General features: G+C 44.6%; 1 protein-coding gene across 1 annotated transcript in view; it reads right to left on the bottom strand.

The window, feature by feature from the left end:
• Window positions 1-202: 202 nt before the first annotated feature.
• FNTB (farnesyltransferase, CAAX box, subunit beta) overlaps window positions 203-18355 on the bottom strand; it is a 79105-nt gene continuing 60952 nt past the window's right edge. The window contains exons 8-12 of the mRNA XM_069596812.1: window positions 15572-15701; window positions 12843-12975; window positions 7534-7645; window positions 6189-6303; window positions 203-1670 (exon numbers count right to left, since the gene is read on the bottom strand). Coding sequence (XP_069452913.1) covers window positions 1539-1670; window positions 6189-6303; window positions 7534-7645; window positions 12843-12975; window positions 15572-15701 — 622 coding nt within the window. The 3' untranslated portion in view covers window positions 203-1538. The remainder of the gene's footprint in view (window positions 1671-6188; window positions 6304-7533; window positions 7646-12842; window positions 12976-15571; window positions 15702-18355) is intronic.

Raw genomic sequence — 18355 nt, 5'->3', positions numbered from 1 at the left:
CTCTTTGTTAGGTCCTCCCTGTCCTCGACTGGAGAAGGTGTGGGCAGGAGGAAGCCAAGTCACACCTCTTTGTAAATACTGACTCGCCCGGTCTGGAATCACATACAGGAGGAGACAGGTGACCCACAAGCGACTTGGAGAGCTCCTAACGCTGGACACTCGGGAGTTTTCTTGGTACCAGTCATGAATGAGAGACATCATAGAAAAGGTTATTTTTTTATTATTTCAAGGAGGTAATACATAGCTCAATACGCCAAAGCACTAGGAAATTAGAGGCAGCAGATGGCCATAGTTTTTGAGATGAGCCTTACGCTGCATCTCTGGGTCCCCATCTGCCCACAGCCCACGGCTGCTTACAGGAAGGCCAGACCAGCGACATGGAGCTTGCTGTGACCATCGGAGTGGGGTGAGCCAACACCACCCCCACTAACCGAGAAAGGGTTGTTCTGTGTGGGCAGCAGGGGCCCTGCCAGGCTGGACACTCTGGGCAGTGCTCAGCCCTGCCCTGGCAGCATCCAGCTTATCTAGCACTAGGTTTTCTTTCTCTGAGCCTGGAGTAGGCAGGATGTGAATAAATCCTGAGTCAGAAATGAAGGTGAAAGACTTAGTAGTGTTAATACTCGGGGTGAGAGAAGACAACACTGTCTTTCAGAAGGGTGAGCAGGGAGTCGGGGCAAGAAAGACGGAAACAGCCTGGCTGAGGGCTGAAGGTGCTGCCTTGCAGTCTTCAGAGGGGCTGTTCAGGGCACGTGATGGGGTGGCTCTGGGGCTGCTTCCTCTGGCTCAGAGTTGAACAAGAAGTTCGTTTTCCATTCATAATTGGTTCCCGGGTCTAAGCTACCACAACTGGGGCCGAGGAAAATCCTGCCCATGCGGCACGCTGGCCTTGGAGATGTGTGGTCAGTGCCCAGTCTGGAGAGGGAGGGACTCACACCTCCCGAGCCCTTCTCCCCAACCCTAGCTCCTTCCCCTTGCAAGTAATCAGGCTGGGAGGCGAGGACCTTGGGCACCTCTGAGTGAAGCCCCAGCACGTTATTTTCCTGGAGAACTCATTTTGGTGAGACTCAAAGCCCCTGCCTAGGCACGGAGCAGACTTCTTTCCACCCACAGGAGGCCATCTTCCTGGTGACGCAGTGGTAGCACACGTGAGAATCGCAGCAACAGCTCTGAATGCTGCAATACTCAGACGTCATTCATTTCGATGGACAGTCGCGCTGGCCAGCTGGCGGGGCGGGGCTGCTATTCCAGCATGCACTGCTCCCCAGCCAACCCTGGCCGGGCCAGAGCCGGGTCCAGATGCTACACAGCTGGTAGGTTTTTGGTAGGACGGGAGTGGAAAGAATTTTTAAAAAACCACACCAATGTGTTCTCTGAACCAAAAGCCATCAGTTTTGTTCTGTTTAACAAAAAAGGACAAAGAACCAAGCTTCACAGCAGCCAAGGCTTGTGCAGCACAAAATGCAGTATGTATCGACATGTATAAACCTTGGTCTGACTGGGGAGATGGGTGAACACAGAGCTGCAGGACCCCGTGTCCCCTAGTTGGTGGCAGGCTCCGCTGATGCCTCATCCTCGTGTTCCTCAAAGCCTGGAACCGGCTTCTGCAGAAAGTACATGGTAGCCTGGATCACTTTGTCTGGTCCAATATTGTACACAGGGTGAGTGGGCTGCTGCAAAGAGAAGAACAAATGTCAATCAGTCACCTCATCCATGGTCCTTGGACACACGCACAGCCTTTGCCCATTAAATGCACTTGTAAGAATATAACAAAAATCAGAGCTACACATGGAGATTTATCTTACAAGGCCCTAAGGTTCAACAACAGGGTACTGGTAAAAACACGTTCTAGCACATGGGACACAAAGGAATTATAGAGCCATTAAAAAAAAATATGCTTTCAAATATTTGATGACATTGCCAAGTACTTACATTAAATGAGGATAACAGTATGTGTGAGATCCCAAACTTACTTTTTAAAGTGTTTGTAGATGTGATGTATATAGAATATTCCACAATAGGAACAGTGACATGACTATTTAAAATTTTCTAATTTATACTTGTATATATATCTCAATTATGAAAACAATGAACAGGCATTTATATTTATAATCAAGAAAAAGGTACACAACCCTAACATTTAAGTAAATGTGTCAGGCCATATATAAATTATTTTATCCCACTGCACCACAGAGACTCTGGTTTGAGACAGGGTACAGTCCTGGGCCAGTATTCAGGATTCTTCCACTCTGGGACAATGAAGAAGGGGACATAATTGCAAGAGATTAAAAAACTTCAAAGAAAATACCATCCCCAGCTTCATGCCAAAATATAAAAATTTTGATAAACTGAGCAGCTTTATAGAACAATATGGATTTTCAAAACTGCTCCAGAAGAAATTCTTTAAAATCTATATGAATAAGTTAAATACCAATTGTTTATTCTGCTACAACCATTTCCCGCACGCCACCAAATACTAGGTCTACCTGTTTTCTCAAGCAAGTGTTAGCTTATGATCTCTAACTTACACAAAATTTTCCAAAGAAAAAGTAGGGTAGGAAGATACCTATCTAATTTTATGAGGCTATATTATCCTGAAACACAAACTGGAAAAGAACAGTACCATAAGATCAATCTTTCTCATGAACACACATGCCAAAAAAAAAAAAATCCTAAATAAAAACATGAGCCAAAAATACCAGTAGGGCAACTCCAGCAGCGTGATAAACCAGCACACACACACACTCTCTATTATAACCAAGTAGGGTTTATCCTTCTAATGTAAAGTTAACATCACAATGTGTATTAACAAAACATAATACAGATTAAAGGAGAAAAACCCAGATGTGGAAAAAGCATTCAATAAAATTTAACACTAGATTATGATTCAAACAAAAAACAACTCAGCAGACTAGGAAAAGGGGGGAATATCCTTAACTTGACATATTTATCAAAACCTCACAGTCAGCATCTTCCTGAATGGTGGAATTATAGAAGCCTTTCCATTACAATCTGAACACTTTCTATTACCACTTCTGGTCAACACTCCACAGAGCATTTAGCCAACATAGCAAGATAAATAAAATTATCTTACATGGCAAGATAAATAAAATTCTTAAGCATCAGGGAGGAAATGGCAAAACTGTCCTTATTTGAAGATGACAGTATGGTCTAAATAAAAAAATCCAAGAGATTCTGTAGACAAACTATTAACAACTATTAGGAGGATTCAGTAGGAATTCCCTGGTGGTCCAGTGGTTAGGACTCCAGGCTTTCATTGCAGGGGGGCTGGATTTGACCCCTAGTCAGGTAACTAAGATCCCATAAGTTGCTTGCTACTGCTGCTGCTAAGTTGCTTCAGTCATGTCCGACTCTGTGCGACCCCAGAGACGGCAGCCCACCAGGCTCCCCCGTCCCTGGGGTTCTCCAGGCAAGAACACTGGAGTGGGTTGCCATTTCCTTCTCCAATGCATGAAAGTGAAAAGTGAAAGTGAAGTCGCTCAGTCGTGTCCGACCCTTAGCGACCCCATGGACTGCAGCCTACCAGGCTCTTCCGTCCATGGGATTTTCCAGGCAAGAGTACTGGAGTGGGGTGCCATTGCGTTCTCCAATAAGTTGCTTGGAGCAATCAAAAAAAAAGAATTCAGCAAGGCTGCTGGGTGCAAAGTTAAACAACAATTATCAACAGCATTTCTATACATTAATAACAGCCAATTATAAAATAAAATGGAAAAAAATACTGCAGTTACAATAGACCCAAAAACTATAAATTTCTTAAGACATAAATCTAACAAGATATGCTAGTCCTTTGTGGGAAATGATAAAAGACCATTAAAATATAGGTAAAAAACCTGAAAAATATTAAGGGAAGCCTTAATATTAAAGTCAGTTGTCTCCCATTAATATTACATTCAGTGTAATACAAATTCCACTAGCTTTTGTGTTTGTGTGGAACTTAATAAGCTGATCCTAAAATGCACAGGAAATCCTAAAATGCAAAAGGCAAAGGATAATGAAAACAAAAAAAAAAGAATGGGGTAGGTGAGTGAGACTTGCTTACATGCATTTAAGATATGATAAGACAGTGAAGATAATAAAACAGACCCATGGAACAGAGTGTCCAGAAACAGAATCAACTCATAAACAGAAACTTGAGTATGTAACAAACATGTGATACACATCAGTAGGAAAGGTTGTAAACTTCAGTAAATGGTGCTGGTCAACTGGTATCCAAAACAGGAAAAAGGTAAAATTATATCCAACCCTCACTACAGATGGAAATCCATTCCAAAAGAATTTTAAAAATTACATGGGAAAAGCAAAATTTACATTGTTTAGAAGAAAATGTGTTTATGACCTCAGGTAGGAAAAGATTTCTTCAGTAACCCCATGCCCACCCAAACCTTTGAAAACCAAAAAGGCAAATAAAATTATTCACTTCAGAGTTAAAATCTTCTATTCAACAAAAAACACTAATAAGAAGGTGAAAAGTCACAAACTGGAAGAGACTCACCACACACACATACCACTGACAAAGAGCTAGTATCAAGAACACACAAAGAACTACAAATCGTATAAGAAGAGAGCAGACAAAATTACAAATCAGTAAGAAAATGAGCAAAGGCAATTTGCTGGCAATTTACAGAAGACGTAACACAAATGGCCAAAAAAATGTTTGACAAGATGCTTAGCCTCACCAGTAACCAGGGAAATGTAAAACAAAACTGAGATAGCACTAGTCAAGTTAGCGGAAAGGAGATATCTAACCACAGCCTGTGTGCCTGTGTCCCAGAGTCTCGGACCCAGACCACTTGTCATTAATCCCCATCCGAGGAAGCTGGCTCGGAGGCAGTGGTTTCTGCATCTGCAGCAGCAGCCCCTCCCCATGTGGCTGATGTCTTCTCTTGCTTGGTGGTGTGTGAGTGAAAAATAACCCAGTCACACAGAGGCACGGTTCAGGGCCATCCAGTGAAGATGAAGGTGGATGTCCCAGAGAAACTGCAACAAGAATGTTCACTGCAACACCTCGTGTCACAGCACACGCTGAAACCATCTCGATGCTGACCAACAGGAGGCTAGAAAATGCAACGAGTACACCTAGACAGGGGGATACCATACAGCAGTCGAGATGAAGAAATTAAAGCAATATACATGAAGTCGGCTAAACCTCAGGGCAATGTCAGTGAGAAAAGTGATGCAGAAGATACCTGTTATAAAGCAACAGAAAGCATACAAAACAACTCTCTTATTTGTGGATACATACCTCTGTAGTGATAGCACAAAAACATCTGCAGGTATGATCAATGATGGATTTAGGATGGGGTTACAATGAGGAAGGAGGGAGGGAAAGGAACGCAAGAGGGCTGAGTAGCAGGCAACCACATGAGAAAGCTCAAGGGTTGCTACTTGGATTTTCTCAACTAATTAGAGAGGCTGAGCATCTTTTCATCCACCTACTGGCCATCAGCGTTTCTTCTGCTGGAATATTTCATGGCAGTCTGCACGGGCACATCATCTGACGGCCAAGGACAGTCTTAGTCAGAGCGGTGTCTCAGGCTCCTGACTAGGTTCAGAAGCATCACCTGTGGCCAGGCTGGCCTGAGGCTGGATGCCGCAGTGAACAACCCGCCCACAGGGGGCTGATGGTTTTTGAGGGAAGCAGACAAAACCCAGTTAAACACACACATGACAAATTGTGCTGGTGCTATAAGGGGCACAAATCGTGCTCTGGCCGAGCGTTTCTGGGCATCTCATTTATAGACGGTGGTCTGAGAGGGTTTCTCTGGATGCAGGGCTGCACGTTGAGAGCTCCAAGAGAAGACATCAGCCACACGGGGAGGGGCTGCTGCTGCAGATGCAGAAACCACTGCCTCCGAGCCAGCTTCCTCGGAGATGGGGATTAATGACAAGTGGTCTGGGTCCGAGACTCTGGGACACAGGCACACACCCTCCATCGCAGGCTGGATCCCTGCTTAGAGCCTTGAGTTTGCCGGTCAGGTGCTCACAAATGGGGAATGGGCTGCAGACGGAGGGGGTGTGGGGATGGCAAGCTCACCAGCCCGTCCATGGGGGACACTCGTGCCTTCGGTTCTGGAGGCCCCACAGGGCTGCTCTGCCCTCCTGCCAGCCCCGTCCTGGGGGCCCTGCGGAGAAGCGGTGGTAAGCCCCAACCCCGCCACATCCCGCCTTACCAGGGCGTTTTCAGGTACACCCAAGACCACATCGTGCAACATGGCTCCGCTGCCGAAGTGCTGGGCTATGGACAGGCCACTCAGGCAGTAGCAGGTGTGGTAGAAGTCCCGGGACCTGCAAGGATGCGGCAGCTCTCAGCAGGTATCCTCTGCTCCCCACCCACCTCAGCACAGCCTCAGACGACAAGGCCACAGATGAGGCCCAGGAAGCACTCCAGCGACCAAACCTGCCCTCCACAAGCCTAAAAGCCTGGCTTCCCCCAGCAGCAGTTTTCAGAGCTCCACCCTGCCTGACCGCAGGAACTGTAGGTCCTCCTGACTTCCTTCTAGGAAGGGCTCTCCAGGGTAGTGTTGCTAAATCCATAGAGTACTTTAAAAAAAAAAAAAAGCCATCCATAAACAAACCCCACACCAAAATTTCTAGAAATGGGTCAAATTCTTTCTTCAAATGGGTCAAAATTTACAAATGGGTAAATTGCTGGGGGCCAGCCTTCAGCTGAGCCTTCCCCTAGAGGCATGCAGGAGGAGGCAGGGTGTGTGTGTGTGCAGGGGGCAGGGAGGGGGTCGGGTCAGGGGATGAGGGGAGTGAGCAGCAAAGAGAACAGGACTTGACTGGCTTCCCTTTTTCTTTCAGTATGGCACCTAAAGGTGTTCAATCTACTCTATGAAAGCTGTGATTATAATCTCTGTTTATGACATTCTTGAGAGTCCCTCAGACAGCAAGGAGATCAGTCAATCCTAAAGGAAATCAACCCTGACTATTCATTGGAAGGACTGATGTTGAAGCTGAAGCTCCAATACTTTGGCCATCTGATATGAAGAGCCAACTTACTGGAAAAGACCCTGATGCTGAGAAAGATTGAGGGCAGGAGGAGAAGGGGACGACAGAGGATGAGATGGTTGGATGGCATCACCGACTCGATGGACATAAATCTGAGCAAACTCCAGGAGATGGTGAAGCACAGGGAAACCTGGCGTGTTGCAGGTCATGGGGTCGCAAAGCGTCGGACTCGACTTAGTGACTAAGCAACAGCGTGACACCCAGGAGTTTTAAAACCCTGTATCCTGATCTATTTAGGTCAGTTTGGTTAAATAAAAGAGGAAAGAAACATTACCCACGAAGCAATCTGTTTACCTAACTGGTAAGGGGGTGCAGGTAAGCCAGGAAAAGGAGGGAGCTGGAAGCGCAGGATGGACGCATGGTGGACAGGGCTGCTCCGTGCCGGTTGCTCCCACGCCCTGTGGGCACTAAGCAACTGCATGGAAAGGGCTGCCCCGTCGGGGTCTGAGCAGGCTGGCGTGCTCAGTCCCCTTGCCCCGCCCTCCCCAGAGACAAAGCACTCACTTGCCGGGTTTATCCAGAAGCCCCCCGGTGGGGCATTGGCAGCACATCAGGATGTACTCCTGCAGGGCCTGCTGGTGAAACATCCAGCGGCTCATGCTGAGGGCAGGGTCACCTGCAGAAGACAAAGGGTCAGTGCACGCCTGGGCCTGGGAGACGTCCAGCGGCAGATCAATGCCTACTTTGTATTTTATGATCCAACAGGAAGTCAAGGTTTCCCCCCCGTTCTGCTTGGACTAATCTTGAAAATCACATTCTTGGGACACGTCCCTTCTCCGGAACCTTAAAATGGGTCAGAGAGCAGCAGGTCAGAGCAGCACTTGGCTTTACCTGAAGCGTCTCCTTCTCCTTACCTTGGATGGCAGTTCTAAACCACATCCCTTGCAGGCACAGACGAGCTTTTTAGCTCAGCTTTCCACACTGACCTCTGCTACTGTGCCTGACTGGGTTCACAATTCCTCCCCTTGGGCTTCTTAAGACTTTTTCTCTAGCGCGTCTCTCTTGTCAACCAGACTCTTGATTAGCCAAGAGAACTCCAACAGGGGTAATACTGACTGTTGCTTCCATTTCTCTTAGCCTGAATTTAATCCATCTCTAAAGGGAATTCTCCAGCTAGTCTCTTGGCTCAAAAAGTTTCTCTAAGAAGAAATCTAATAACCACCCTCCTGCATCATATGATAGTCTAAGCAGAAATTGGGATTCTGGTGATAATACTAAAGCAACTGAGCTTCTTCACTCTGAAGTTCAACCAGCGGTCAGAGAATCTGTGGACACGGTTATCAGGGGAGGAGGAGGGACAAATTACCACCCAGCAGATGTGCATGGAAACGTTTATATGAGAACTGTTTTTAAAAATACACATATAGGATGTGCATTAAGTCTTCGGTCAATTTTATACTTTGATGCCTTGGCTACAAAGGTAGTGAACACCCTGTAAATGGCAACTGAAAGATAATTTTTCTTTCTTTTTTTGTTTTATGCATTTTTCTATACAGGTATGATATTTTCTATACAGGTATGAAAGACATATGATTATGTCTTTCATTTAACTCTAGAGGCATACACTTTTCTGTTCTGCTACATAATCTTCATAACCATCATTCTGAAAAGCCACACAGTATTTCATAAGCGGACACATGTCACGGCATCAATATAGGCACTGGACCCAAACTCGCACATATATGCGTAGAGAATCTTCTATGGTAAAAATTCATCAAAGTTTATAGCAAATGTGGTACATAAAAAGAACTTTCCAAAAGAGTTAACTTTGGAATATTCATATACATAGACTACTACAGAAAATAATCATTTTCAGATTTCTTAAATGAGAGATGGGAGGAGAGATGGGGGCAGTTGGAAAATGACCGCTATCCCCTGGGTTGAGTCCTGGATGACGTGCACGGTCGGCTGATGTTTGGGGGCCACATACAAAAGCCACTCATCTTCAACACTCAAGTCCCGCCCGGCCCCTGAGATGCTCACACTGGAAGAGGCACACGGGAACTGAACCTAAGGAAGAGGAGCGCAGTCAGGGCCCCCTGCTTGTGCTCAGCCCAGGACACATGCTTCCTGAAGTGCTCACAGTGTTATAATTGCTTTCCTCCACCTGTGAGCACAGCGCTGTAGGAGATACACACAGATATGATGGGACTTCTCTCTAGCCTACTTGTTGCCAAGGCTGTTTCCAGTTCCTTGCAATCATAAAAAATGCCGCAGTAAACACCTCTGTAAATTTTCTTGAAATAGATTCAAAGGAGTGGAATGATTCAGTTAAAAAAGAATAAACATTTTTAAGGCTTTTCATAGATACTGATAAACTGCTTTAAGACTTTATATAGCTGCCAGTAAAATTTAAGATTTTTCCTGTACTACCTCCAGCATTGGTTACTTTTAAAAAGTTCTCAGTGATGCATGTATAACTGAATCACTTTGCCATACACCTGAAACTAACACAGTTAATCAACTATGCTTCAGTATAAAATAAAACATCATATACGGAAATAAGTTTTCAGCATTTAAAATGTTAAAAAGAAAGAGTACCCAATCATTTATCTTGCTTTTAATTACTAATTAGGGTGAAATTTTTTCATAACTTGCTTACTAGTTGTATTTCCTTTGTCTTCTGAGATACAAGAGTCGATTTTATTAACCTAACTTTTAACTATATTTACCCTTTATCTGTATCATATGGTATACTTATTTCTCCCTTTTTGCTCTATTTTTTGGCTAGATGGGTTTTTTTAATTACATAAATATAGTTTACCTATATGCCATATGACACTTAATTTTTCCTTAGTGATTTCTTCTTTTAAGAAGCACATTCAATGGGCACAGGGATTGCGGCGGGGTGTGGAGGGGTGGGGGGGGGTGCATAAAAATTCTAAAACTGATCGCAGGGGTGGTTGCACAACTCTGAAAACACTAAGAACTACTAAATTGTACACTTCAAATCAGTAGATTGTTCAGCCTGTATATTATATCTCAAGAAAGCTGTTATTTTAAAAAGCATATTTATCAAACTTTAGGATTAACTGTATGAAACATTAGTATAAAGTATACCTTTATTTCATATCCTATAATAAATAAAAGACTGTTACCTTAAGGTAAATGATAACCTATCGCTAAAATTGGAAACTGAGAAGAAAATGCTATGTTTATTATTAAATAGATTATAGTGTTGCGGTTACCTCCTACATTTCTCAAAGTTCATAAACTCTACAAGAACTTCCTGAGATCCTGAATTCGCACGCATAATCACAAAGGGATAAAAGGAGATATGATTAGAGAGTGATAACTGTGCCTTTTAAATCCTTTATCCCTCTCCCTTAAAATACAGATCCCCATTATAATGTTATTTTGCATTTCAAACGTTCCTTTTATCTGAGAAATCAAAAGTTTTCCCAACAGTAATTGACAGGTACAGCCACATGGAGCTCAGTCTTGCAGGTGGACAACTATGGAGTATTCCCAAGCCAGCAACTAGTAACTAACAATCCAAACAGAAACTCACAGGCCTGCTATGGTCTTACTGCTCCACATCCACACGAAAAAAAGCGACTTAGCATTGGACATTTTAAATATATTAATAATAATTCATTCTTCTACTCAAATACTGTCTTCTATGCCTAAGGCAGCCACCTCATGGACTACTGACGGCCTGACGACCACTCGCCGAGTCAGGGATGGCCTGGGTTCTTGTGCCACAGTGTGCTGGTCCCACGGCATCGTTTTAATTATCAGTGTTAGCATCATCACCTTCGAAAAACATGTTTGTTCACTTACTAAAATAAAAGTAATGCACATGGTAAAAGAACTGTGGTGTTGGAGAAGACTCCTGAGAGTCCCTTGGACTGCAAGGAGATCCAACCAGTTCATCCTAAAGGAAATCAGTCCTGAATTTTCATTGAAAGGACCGATGTTGAAGCTGAAACTCCAATACTTTGGCTACCTGATGCGAAAAACTGACTCATTTGAAAAGACCCTGATGCTGGGAAAGATTGAAGGCAGGAGGAGAAGGGGATGACAGAGGACGAGATGGTTGGATGGCATTACCGACTCAATGGACATGAGCTTGAGTAAACTCTGGGAGCTGGTGATGGACAGGGAGGCCTGGCGTGCTGCTGGCCATGGGGTTACAAAGAGTCGGACACAACTAAGCAACTGAATTGAACTGAACAGTGGGATATAAAACTTTAAAAGTATATTTCCTGGGACTTCCCAGGTGAATTGCATACATACTGCTTTGAAACCTAACTTTGACTACAGTATATTGTGAATATCTTTCTACATCGCATCTCCTTCTGATTCCCAACATCAGTATTTTGTCCGCCACTCAAAACTTCCTCCCAGATCCCTGCCTGGTCCAAGTCCACTATTTCCTGAGAAGTGAGCTACAGGCCTAATATGGGCCTCCTCCCAGGGAGTGAAAAAAGCTAGAAGCACCAAAATTCACAGACAACAGACTTTCTTCCACAGGCAAATGTGGAAATCTGACCAATCCTCCAAAACTTGTGCTATAAAAAGCAAAATGTAAAGCAGGGACCCTGTGAAGACTTGGGCAGGTAGGGCTCCTGTCATCCTCTCACCAGATTCTCCCGACAGCTACAGAATGACTGCATCTTATCCCTTCCAGGGACAGGCTTGTGAAAGGCGGAGGTATTACCAGAGGTTTGACCTCACCAGTTCCAAAAACAGAGATCACTAAAACCCCAAGTTATTTCTTGTTTTGAAACATTGGACTCTCAGGGAATTTCTGATTTCCTACTATAGTGTCCAAAGCAGAGACCATGCAGGCTCCAAAGTCAGCAGGAGGCCTCAGCTCATCACCTTGAAAACTGGGCTCTAGGCAGAGGAATCTTAGGACAGGCTGCAACAGGGAGGGTGGGGTGACGGAGACACAGGAGAGAGCCTCGGTTTACTTCAAATAAGAAACTAATGCAAGGGACTCAGGAAAAAACAGCCAAACAAGAGAAAGTTGTGTGTCCGGCAAGCGGGTGGGCGGGAGGATGGGGGGCAGTAGAAAAGAATCGTATCTCTACATTTGAGCAAAGAATAACCCAACTACTAAGCTTTCTTCTGGGCCAAGGGCTCATACTCCGAGACTGGTCAGCACGCAGCAGAGCCGCCATGACCTCCCCTCTCCCACCGGTTTCCTTCCTGTTCTCATATGAAGTAAATGAAAAAGATGATTCAGGTGGCGGCCTGAGATTTTGAGAGGTAACAAGGGAAGGCTCCCAGAAATGTGCTATTTCCCTGCTTGGATTTGCATTCCCATCTGAGGTCCCACAGAGATGATGAACCTAGGTCTCTCTACTCCAGTGGTATGGGGGTTGGGGGTAGGGATGCAGTACTAACCTGCATCCAGGATTCTTCAGTGAATTTAAAATATGACACTTCTAAAGGCAGCCACCACGCAGCCAGCCTGGCATGGTGGGTCTTTGCTCCAGGGGTTCTTTCTGCCTTTTTGGCACTGTTGTGACCACATGCACAGTGCGGGTTTTCAGTCTGGCATGACTCACACAAAGCTCAGCATCGGAAACTATGGCTTCACACTCAGCTGAGGTGGCAGTCACCACAGCGCCAGGCACCCACCTCCCCCACCTGCCACAGCCGGTGTGAAGCAGCAATGACCTCTGAACCCAAGGATGAAATCCTAGCTGACACACACGTGCCTAGGGCGAGAGGGTCCACACTGGGTACTCAAAATCCAGGATGGACAGAGCCTGTTTCAACCCCTCTAACCAAGCACCCTGGCCTCCGACTCGGTCAGCAGCGGAGGGGAGCCGCCAGCCCCGCCAGCACCCCAGGCTCACCTTGGGCGTGCAGCGCACGGTGAAGCAGGGGCAGGAGACCCGCCTGCCAGAAGGAGTAGCAGCCGTCCACCAGCTTGTTGCAGCGGCCCTGAAATCCACCTTCAAACCTCATCTGCCGGCTTGTCACCCATTGCTGAGCGTGAGACAGAGAAGAGAGAGGCGCCAGAGGTTAAAAGAGACACGTGATCCAGCCAGCTCTCCAGAGGCCGGTCTGGGAGGGAGAGTTCCCAGGTTTTGGCTTCTCAGCTCCTGTTCCCTTGCTTTGACCTCAGACATCCTTGCCCTCAACATCACAGAGGGCTCTACACTGCAACAGCTAGTTTAACCCTCTGGAGGCAACCAACATGAATTCCTGCTCAGGGCCTAGCAGACAACTAACCGCCTGTCCTGGGTTCCAAGAGGGTTCTGGTGCTGAAAGAACAAAGGGGCCAGCCTGGCCTGGAAGGAGACCTGCAATAACGCCTCTTAATAAACAAGGTGTAACTGGGAAGTTTCAGGCCAGACCACACGGTGGCTCGTTTCTATTCACTTTCCTTGCTCAGGGAAGTTTATTAAAAGCAAATAAATGGAATTTTGTGCCACAGATTATCAGAGGATTTCACACCATTTTTGGCAAGGAAATTCCCCCGAGGTTTCTTAGCACAGCCCTCGCCCCTTGCAGAACCAGGGGCAGAAGCCACCAGCCCTGGTGAACAAGGATGGCTCCGTGGGCTCCAGCCACTCTGCTGCTCCAGGGCAAACTGGCTGGCTGACAGAAGAAGAGCCTTTACCCTGAACCTGTAAAATGGCTCTTGGTACCACTCGGTGGTCACACATGATACATTCCTCCCTTATCTACAAGTTTTCTAAACACACTCTACTTTGAACATCAAGATAGTCAAGGGCTTGGCCTCGAGGAATGAGCAGACCAACTGGCTGAGCAGATAATATTTCCATGTCCCTCCCAGCCCCTCAAGACAGTCGCAGCCACCAGCCAGGATCTCAAGGAGCTGCTTCACCAAACTGAAAGGTACAGAGGAGGGCATTCCCCTGGACCTACGTTTTACTACACTGAGTTCCTGAAAAGAGTCACTGAGGACCTCCCTTGGAAGAACCAGTCCAGGCCTCCTTTAATGAACAATTGTAGAGTTTAGATTATATCCCTGTTCAAGGCAACACCACCCATAGAGTCACAATCCTAAAATTCTTAGAGAGACGCAAAAAACACTGCAGGTACACCCACTAATATATCCGCAGTCAGTCTTACATGAGCCAGTGCTTTCGGACTGATGCCATCTGAGGAAAGTAGGCGAAGCACGACCCAAGAAAACAGGCACTACAGTAGGGAGTCTATGCTTCATTTTTGCTTACCCCACAGATTAAGTGTTTATAAGCCAGACTAAATAATGTTTTCCAGTGCCAAAGCCCATGGGTTTATTCTGTTTCCCTTGGCTATATGAATTCATAAAATCCTTCAGATATGGGTCCTAGTTCTCCCAGAGCAAACAGAAGGGAGGGAGTAGTCTGGGTAAGAAGGATGCACCTACTACATACCCGGCTGTTTTATGCATATTATCTTCTCTGACCTTCAAAGAACTATTACCTCTACCTTATGGAGAAAAAGAGTTGAAGTTAAAACAGATTAGACAATTTTCCCAAGGTCACATGGCCATGAAGTGGCAGAAAAAGGGTTCAAATCCAAAACACTGCTACTGGAACTGAGACATCTGCTTATTTCTTATTTCTGCCTGGTAGATGGGGCTTTTACGTTTCACACATTGTTAGTGATCAGGTTTTTAAATGTCTGATAAACTCTAAGTCTATGCATAAAGTTGACCATTTGGGCATAAACCCTTCAGGCTTTAAGAACCTTCAAGAAGAGTATGCTACAGGAGGAGGCTTCCTAAAGGCCATGACAAAATGCCACTGGTCATATCTGTACAGGGAAAAATATAAACTCTCTTGGGACCCCATGATGGGTCTCACAACAGTTCCTACAATGGCAACCTGACATCTGAACTTAGGGAGAGGAGATGAATGTCAGTTGCAGCTGATGTGCTTTGAGGTCATGATCAGGGAGTAAAAGTTTTACCAAAGACAGCTCCTTGGTGGCTGTGTGTGTGTGTATACCAGGCCTCCAGTGATAATTTAGCTACAATCTAACAAGCCCCTGAAGCTGACTGCACTCTGGATAATAAGTTCACTCTGTATAATGGGCAGGAGCTTGGAGTTGAGACATAAATGCTTGGGCCACCGGCTCCATGTATTCCCAGCTGTGACCAGCTCGTGTAAAGGTAGCTACTAAACACTCACATGGTGCGGAGGATAATAAAACCTCTTCTCATAACTTCTTCTCCCAGGAGAATCTTTCTAAGACACGTGAAAACCTCTAGTTTTAAGAGACTGAAGCTATACTCTCCTAGAAGTAGGAGGCAGGTACTGTGGCCCTCCCCAGATGTCTGAGGGACTCAAGAAGGGTCTGGGGTTGGCCTAACACATGATGTAGAAGGTTCAGAGCAGGAAGAAGGAAAGGCAGGCAGAAGGGAGCCGAGACCGAGAGCAGATGTTCACCCCCTGCTGGGCGATCCAACAACTGCATCTGAAGCTTTGTTAAACGACTGTCAGCCCAGAGCTCAACGTAGGAACTGCTAGCTCTTCACACAGACAAACGTCCCTGAAACCAGCATGTCCGAACGGTCACATCCCAGGGGCCTGGGGCCTGAGGGGAAGACAGATCACCAAGTACTTACTAGTAAGCTCTTCAAGTTCAAGGAGCGCTCCTTCTTGAGGATGACCAGCGCAGCCAGGCCACAGAACGTGTAGCCACCATGGGCTTCCATTCCTGGTACCCCGCCAATTCCACCTTCCCAATTCTGACACCTGGGAGGAGGTCGAGAAAACCCAACTGAGTGTCAACCAGTGAGCACCCTGGATGGCAAAGAGTGAAGTGGCTCCACTTAAGGCATAGACTGCTGCACCTATATTCAGTATCTTGTGATAAACTATAATGGAAAAGAATGTGAAAAAAGAATATATATATATATATATATAAATATATATATATAAAATGGAATTAATTTGCTGTACACCTGAAACACAACTTATAAATCAACTCTTCTCGACATGACTGAGCGACTGAACTGAACTGAATTCTATTTAAAAAATTGCAACTATGAATGGAAAGATGCCAGCTAAGTAACTTTTAGAAATGCCTTTTCCTCCACCTGCAATGTGGGAAACCTGGGTTTTATCCCTGGGCTGGGAAGATCCCCTGGAGAAGGGAACGGGTACCCACTTCAGTATTCTGGCCTGGAGAATTCCATGGACTATACAGTCCATGGGGTTGCAAAGAGTTGGACACAACTGAGTGACTTTCACGCTTTCCTCAAAAAAAAAAAAAAAAAAAAAGGAAACACAGTCTACTAATGAACAAACAGAACCTCAAATCATTACTTTTTGGAAAGAGTTATAAACTCATATGTATACTGTGATAACCATCAGGTTAAAATAAAATTGAAAAATAATTGCTAATGATGGTTATCTTTTAATACAAATCTATTGCTGATACCTTTCTTCTTTATTTTTCTGTGTTTTCAAAAAGCTTCCAGAATGAACATATATACCTTTATAGCTATCCAAAGTAAATTTATTTCTCCAAATTACAAGTTCTTATATTTTCAAATTATTACTATAATAATTATTGGGATTATAAGATAATTAGATAATGCAAGATAATATAGAAAATATGACTGTATTTTCTAGTCATAAAAACTTAATACTCTTTGGCTCAGCAATATTAGGGTCATTTCTAGGAATTAAAGGGATTCCCTGATAGCTCGGTTGGTAAAGAACTCACCTGCAATGCAGGAGACCCAGGTTCAATCCTTGGGTTGGGAAGATGCCCTGGAGAAGAGAAAACCTATCCACTCCAGTATCCTGGCCTAGAGAATTCCATAGACTGTATAGTCCATGGGGTAGCAAAGAGTCAGACACGACTGAGTGACTTTCATTTTCACTTTTCACTTTCTAGGAGTTAATTCTACAAAGTAAGTACAAATGTGTCCAAAGATCAGATTATAAGAATGTTTATTATATCCCCATTTATAATAGTGAAATGTTAGAAACTCAGAAACTCAATAGTAAGGGACTGGTTATATAAATTATGATGTATCCATATAACAGAATAGTATATAGTCATTTAAAATGATATTACAGAAGTATACTTTAAAATGTTCCAAATATATACATGAAAAAGTCATAAAATGATAATGTACTGCATGATTTTTCTGGAATTCTGGAAAGATAAGAAACATGAGTGGTTGGTGACTTTAGATTTTCTTTTTGCATGTCTTAATAAACCTGTTTCATCTGTGATATAAAGAAATTTTCCTTCCTATATATTTTCATATAACATAGAACTTTACTCCCAGTGATCTACAGATGTGTATATAGAGTCACATTCCCTACAGGTATATCTGCCTCACAAATCCTCACAGGTATACAGGTCAATGAGCACTTAATCCAACTTCTGGGTGGAAGAAAAAGGAATCTGTAGTACTTCCTGTCTTCCAGGCACCTCTCATTAAAGGAGAGGCCTTGGGAATTCAGAGGCCTTTTCTGAGAGGCCTGATAACCTCAGATATGCAGATGACACCACTCTTATGGCAGAAAGTGAAGAACTAAAGAGCTTCCTATGAAAGTGAAAGAGGAGAGCGAAAAAGTTGGCTTAAAACTTAACATTCAGAAAACTAAGATCATGGCATCTGGTCCCATCACTTCATGGGAAATAGATGGGGAAACAGTGGAAACAGTGACGGTCTTTATTTTGGGGGGGCTCCAAAATCACTGCAGATGGTGATTGCAGCCATGAAATTAAAAGACGCTTGTTCCTTGGAAGAAAAGTTATGATCAACCTAGACAGCATATTAAAAAGCAGAGACATTACTTTGCCAACCAAGGTCTGTATAGTCAAAGCTATGGTTTTTCCAGTAGTCATGTATGGATGTGAGAGTTTGACTACAAAGAAAGCTGAATGCCAAAGAGTTGATGCTTTTGAACTGTGGTATTGAAGAAGGCTCTTGAGAGTCCTTTGGATTGCAAGGAGATCCAACCAGTCCATCCTAAAGGAAATCAGTTCTAAATATTCATTGGAAGGACTGATGTTGAAGCTGAAACTCCAATACTTTGGCCATCTGATGCGAAGAGCTGACTCATTAGAAAAGACCCTGATGCTTGGAAAAATGAAAGGCAGAAGGAGAAGGGGACGACAGACGATGAGATGGTTGGATGGCATCACCAACTCAATGAACATGAGTTTGAATAAATTCCAGGAGTTGGTGATGGACAAGGAGGCTTGGCGTGCTGCAGGGGTCACAAAGAGTAGGACACGACTGAGCGACTGAACTAAACCGAGGCCTAGGGAGTTCACAGCAGAGTCAAAAACTGGCTGCTGCCCCCTGAATAGCTTCTTCAGCATCCTCCATCTCTCAACCCCATGGCCACCCAAAGACACACAATCCAAATTTTCTCTCCAA

The sequence above is a fragment of the Ovis canadensis genome, chromosome 7 (genome assembly GCF_042477335.2).
Source record: "Ovis canadensis isolate MfBH-ARS-UI-01 breed Bighorn chromosome 7, ARS-UI_OviCan_v2, whole genome shotgun sequence".
NCBI lineage: Eukaryota > Metazoa > Chordata > Mammalia > Artiodactyla > Bovidae > Ovis > Ovis canadensis.
Note: the sequence above shows the minus strand (reverse complement) of the source record. Positions and strands in the feature narration are given on the sequence as shown.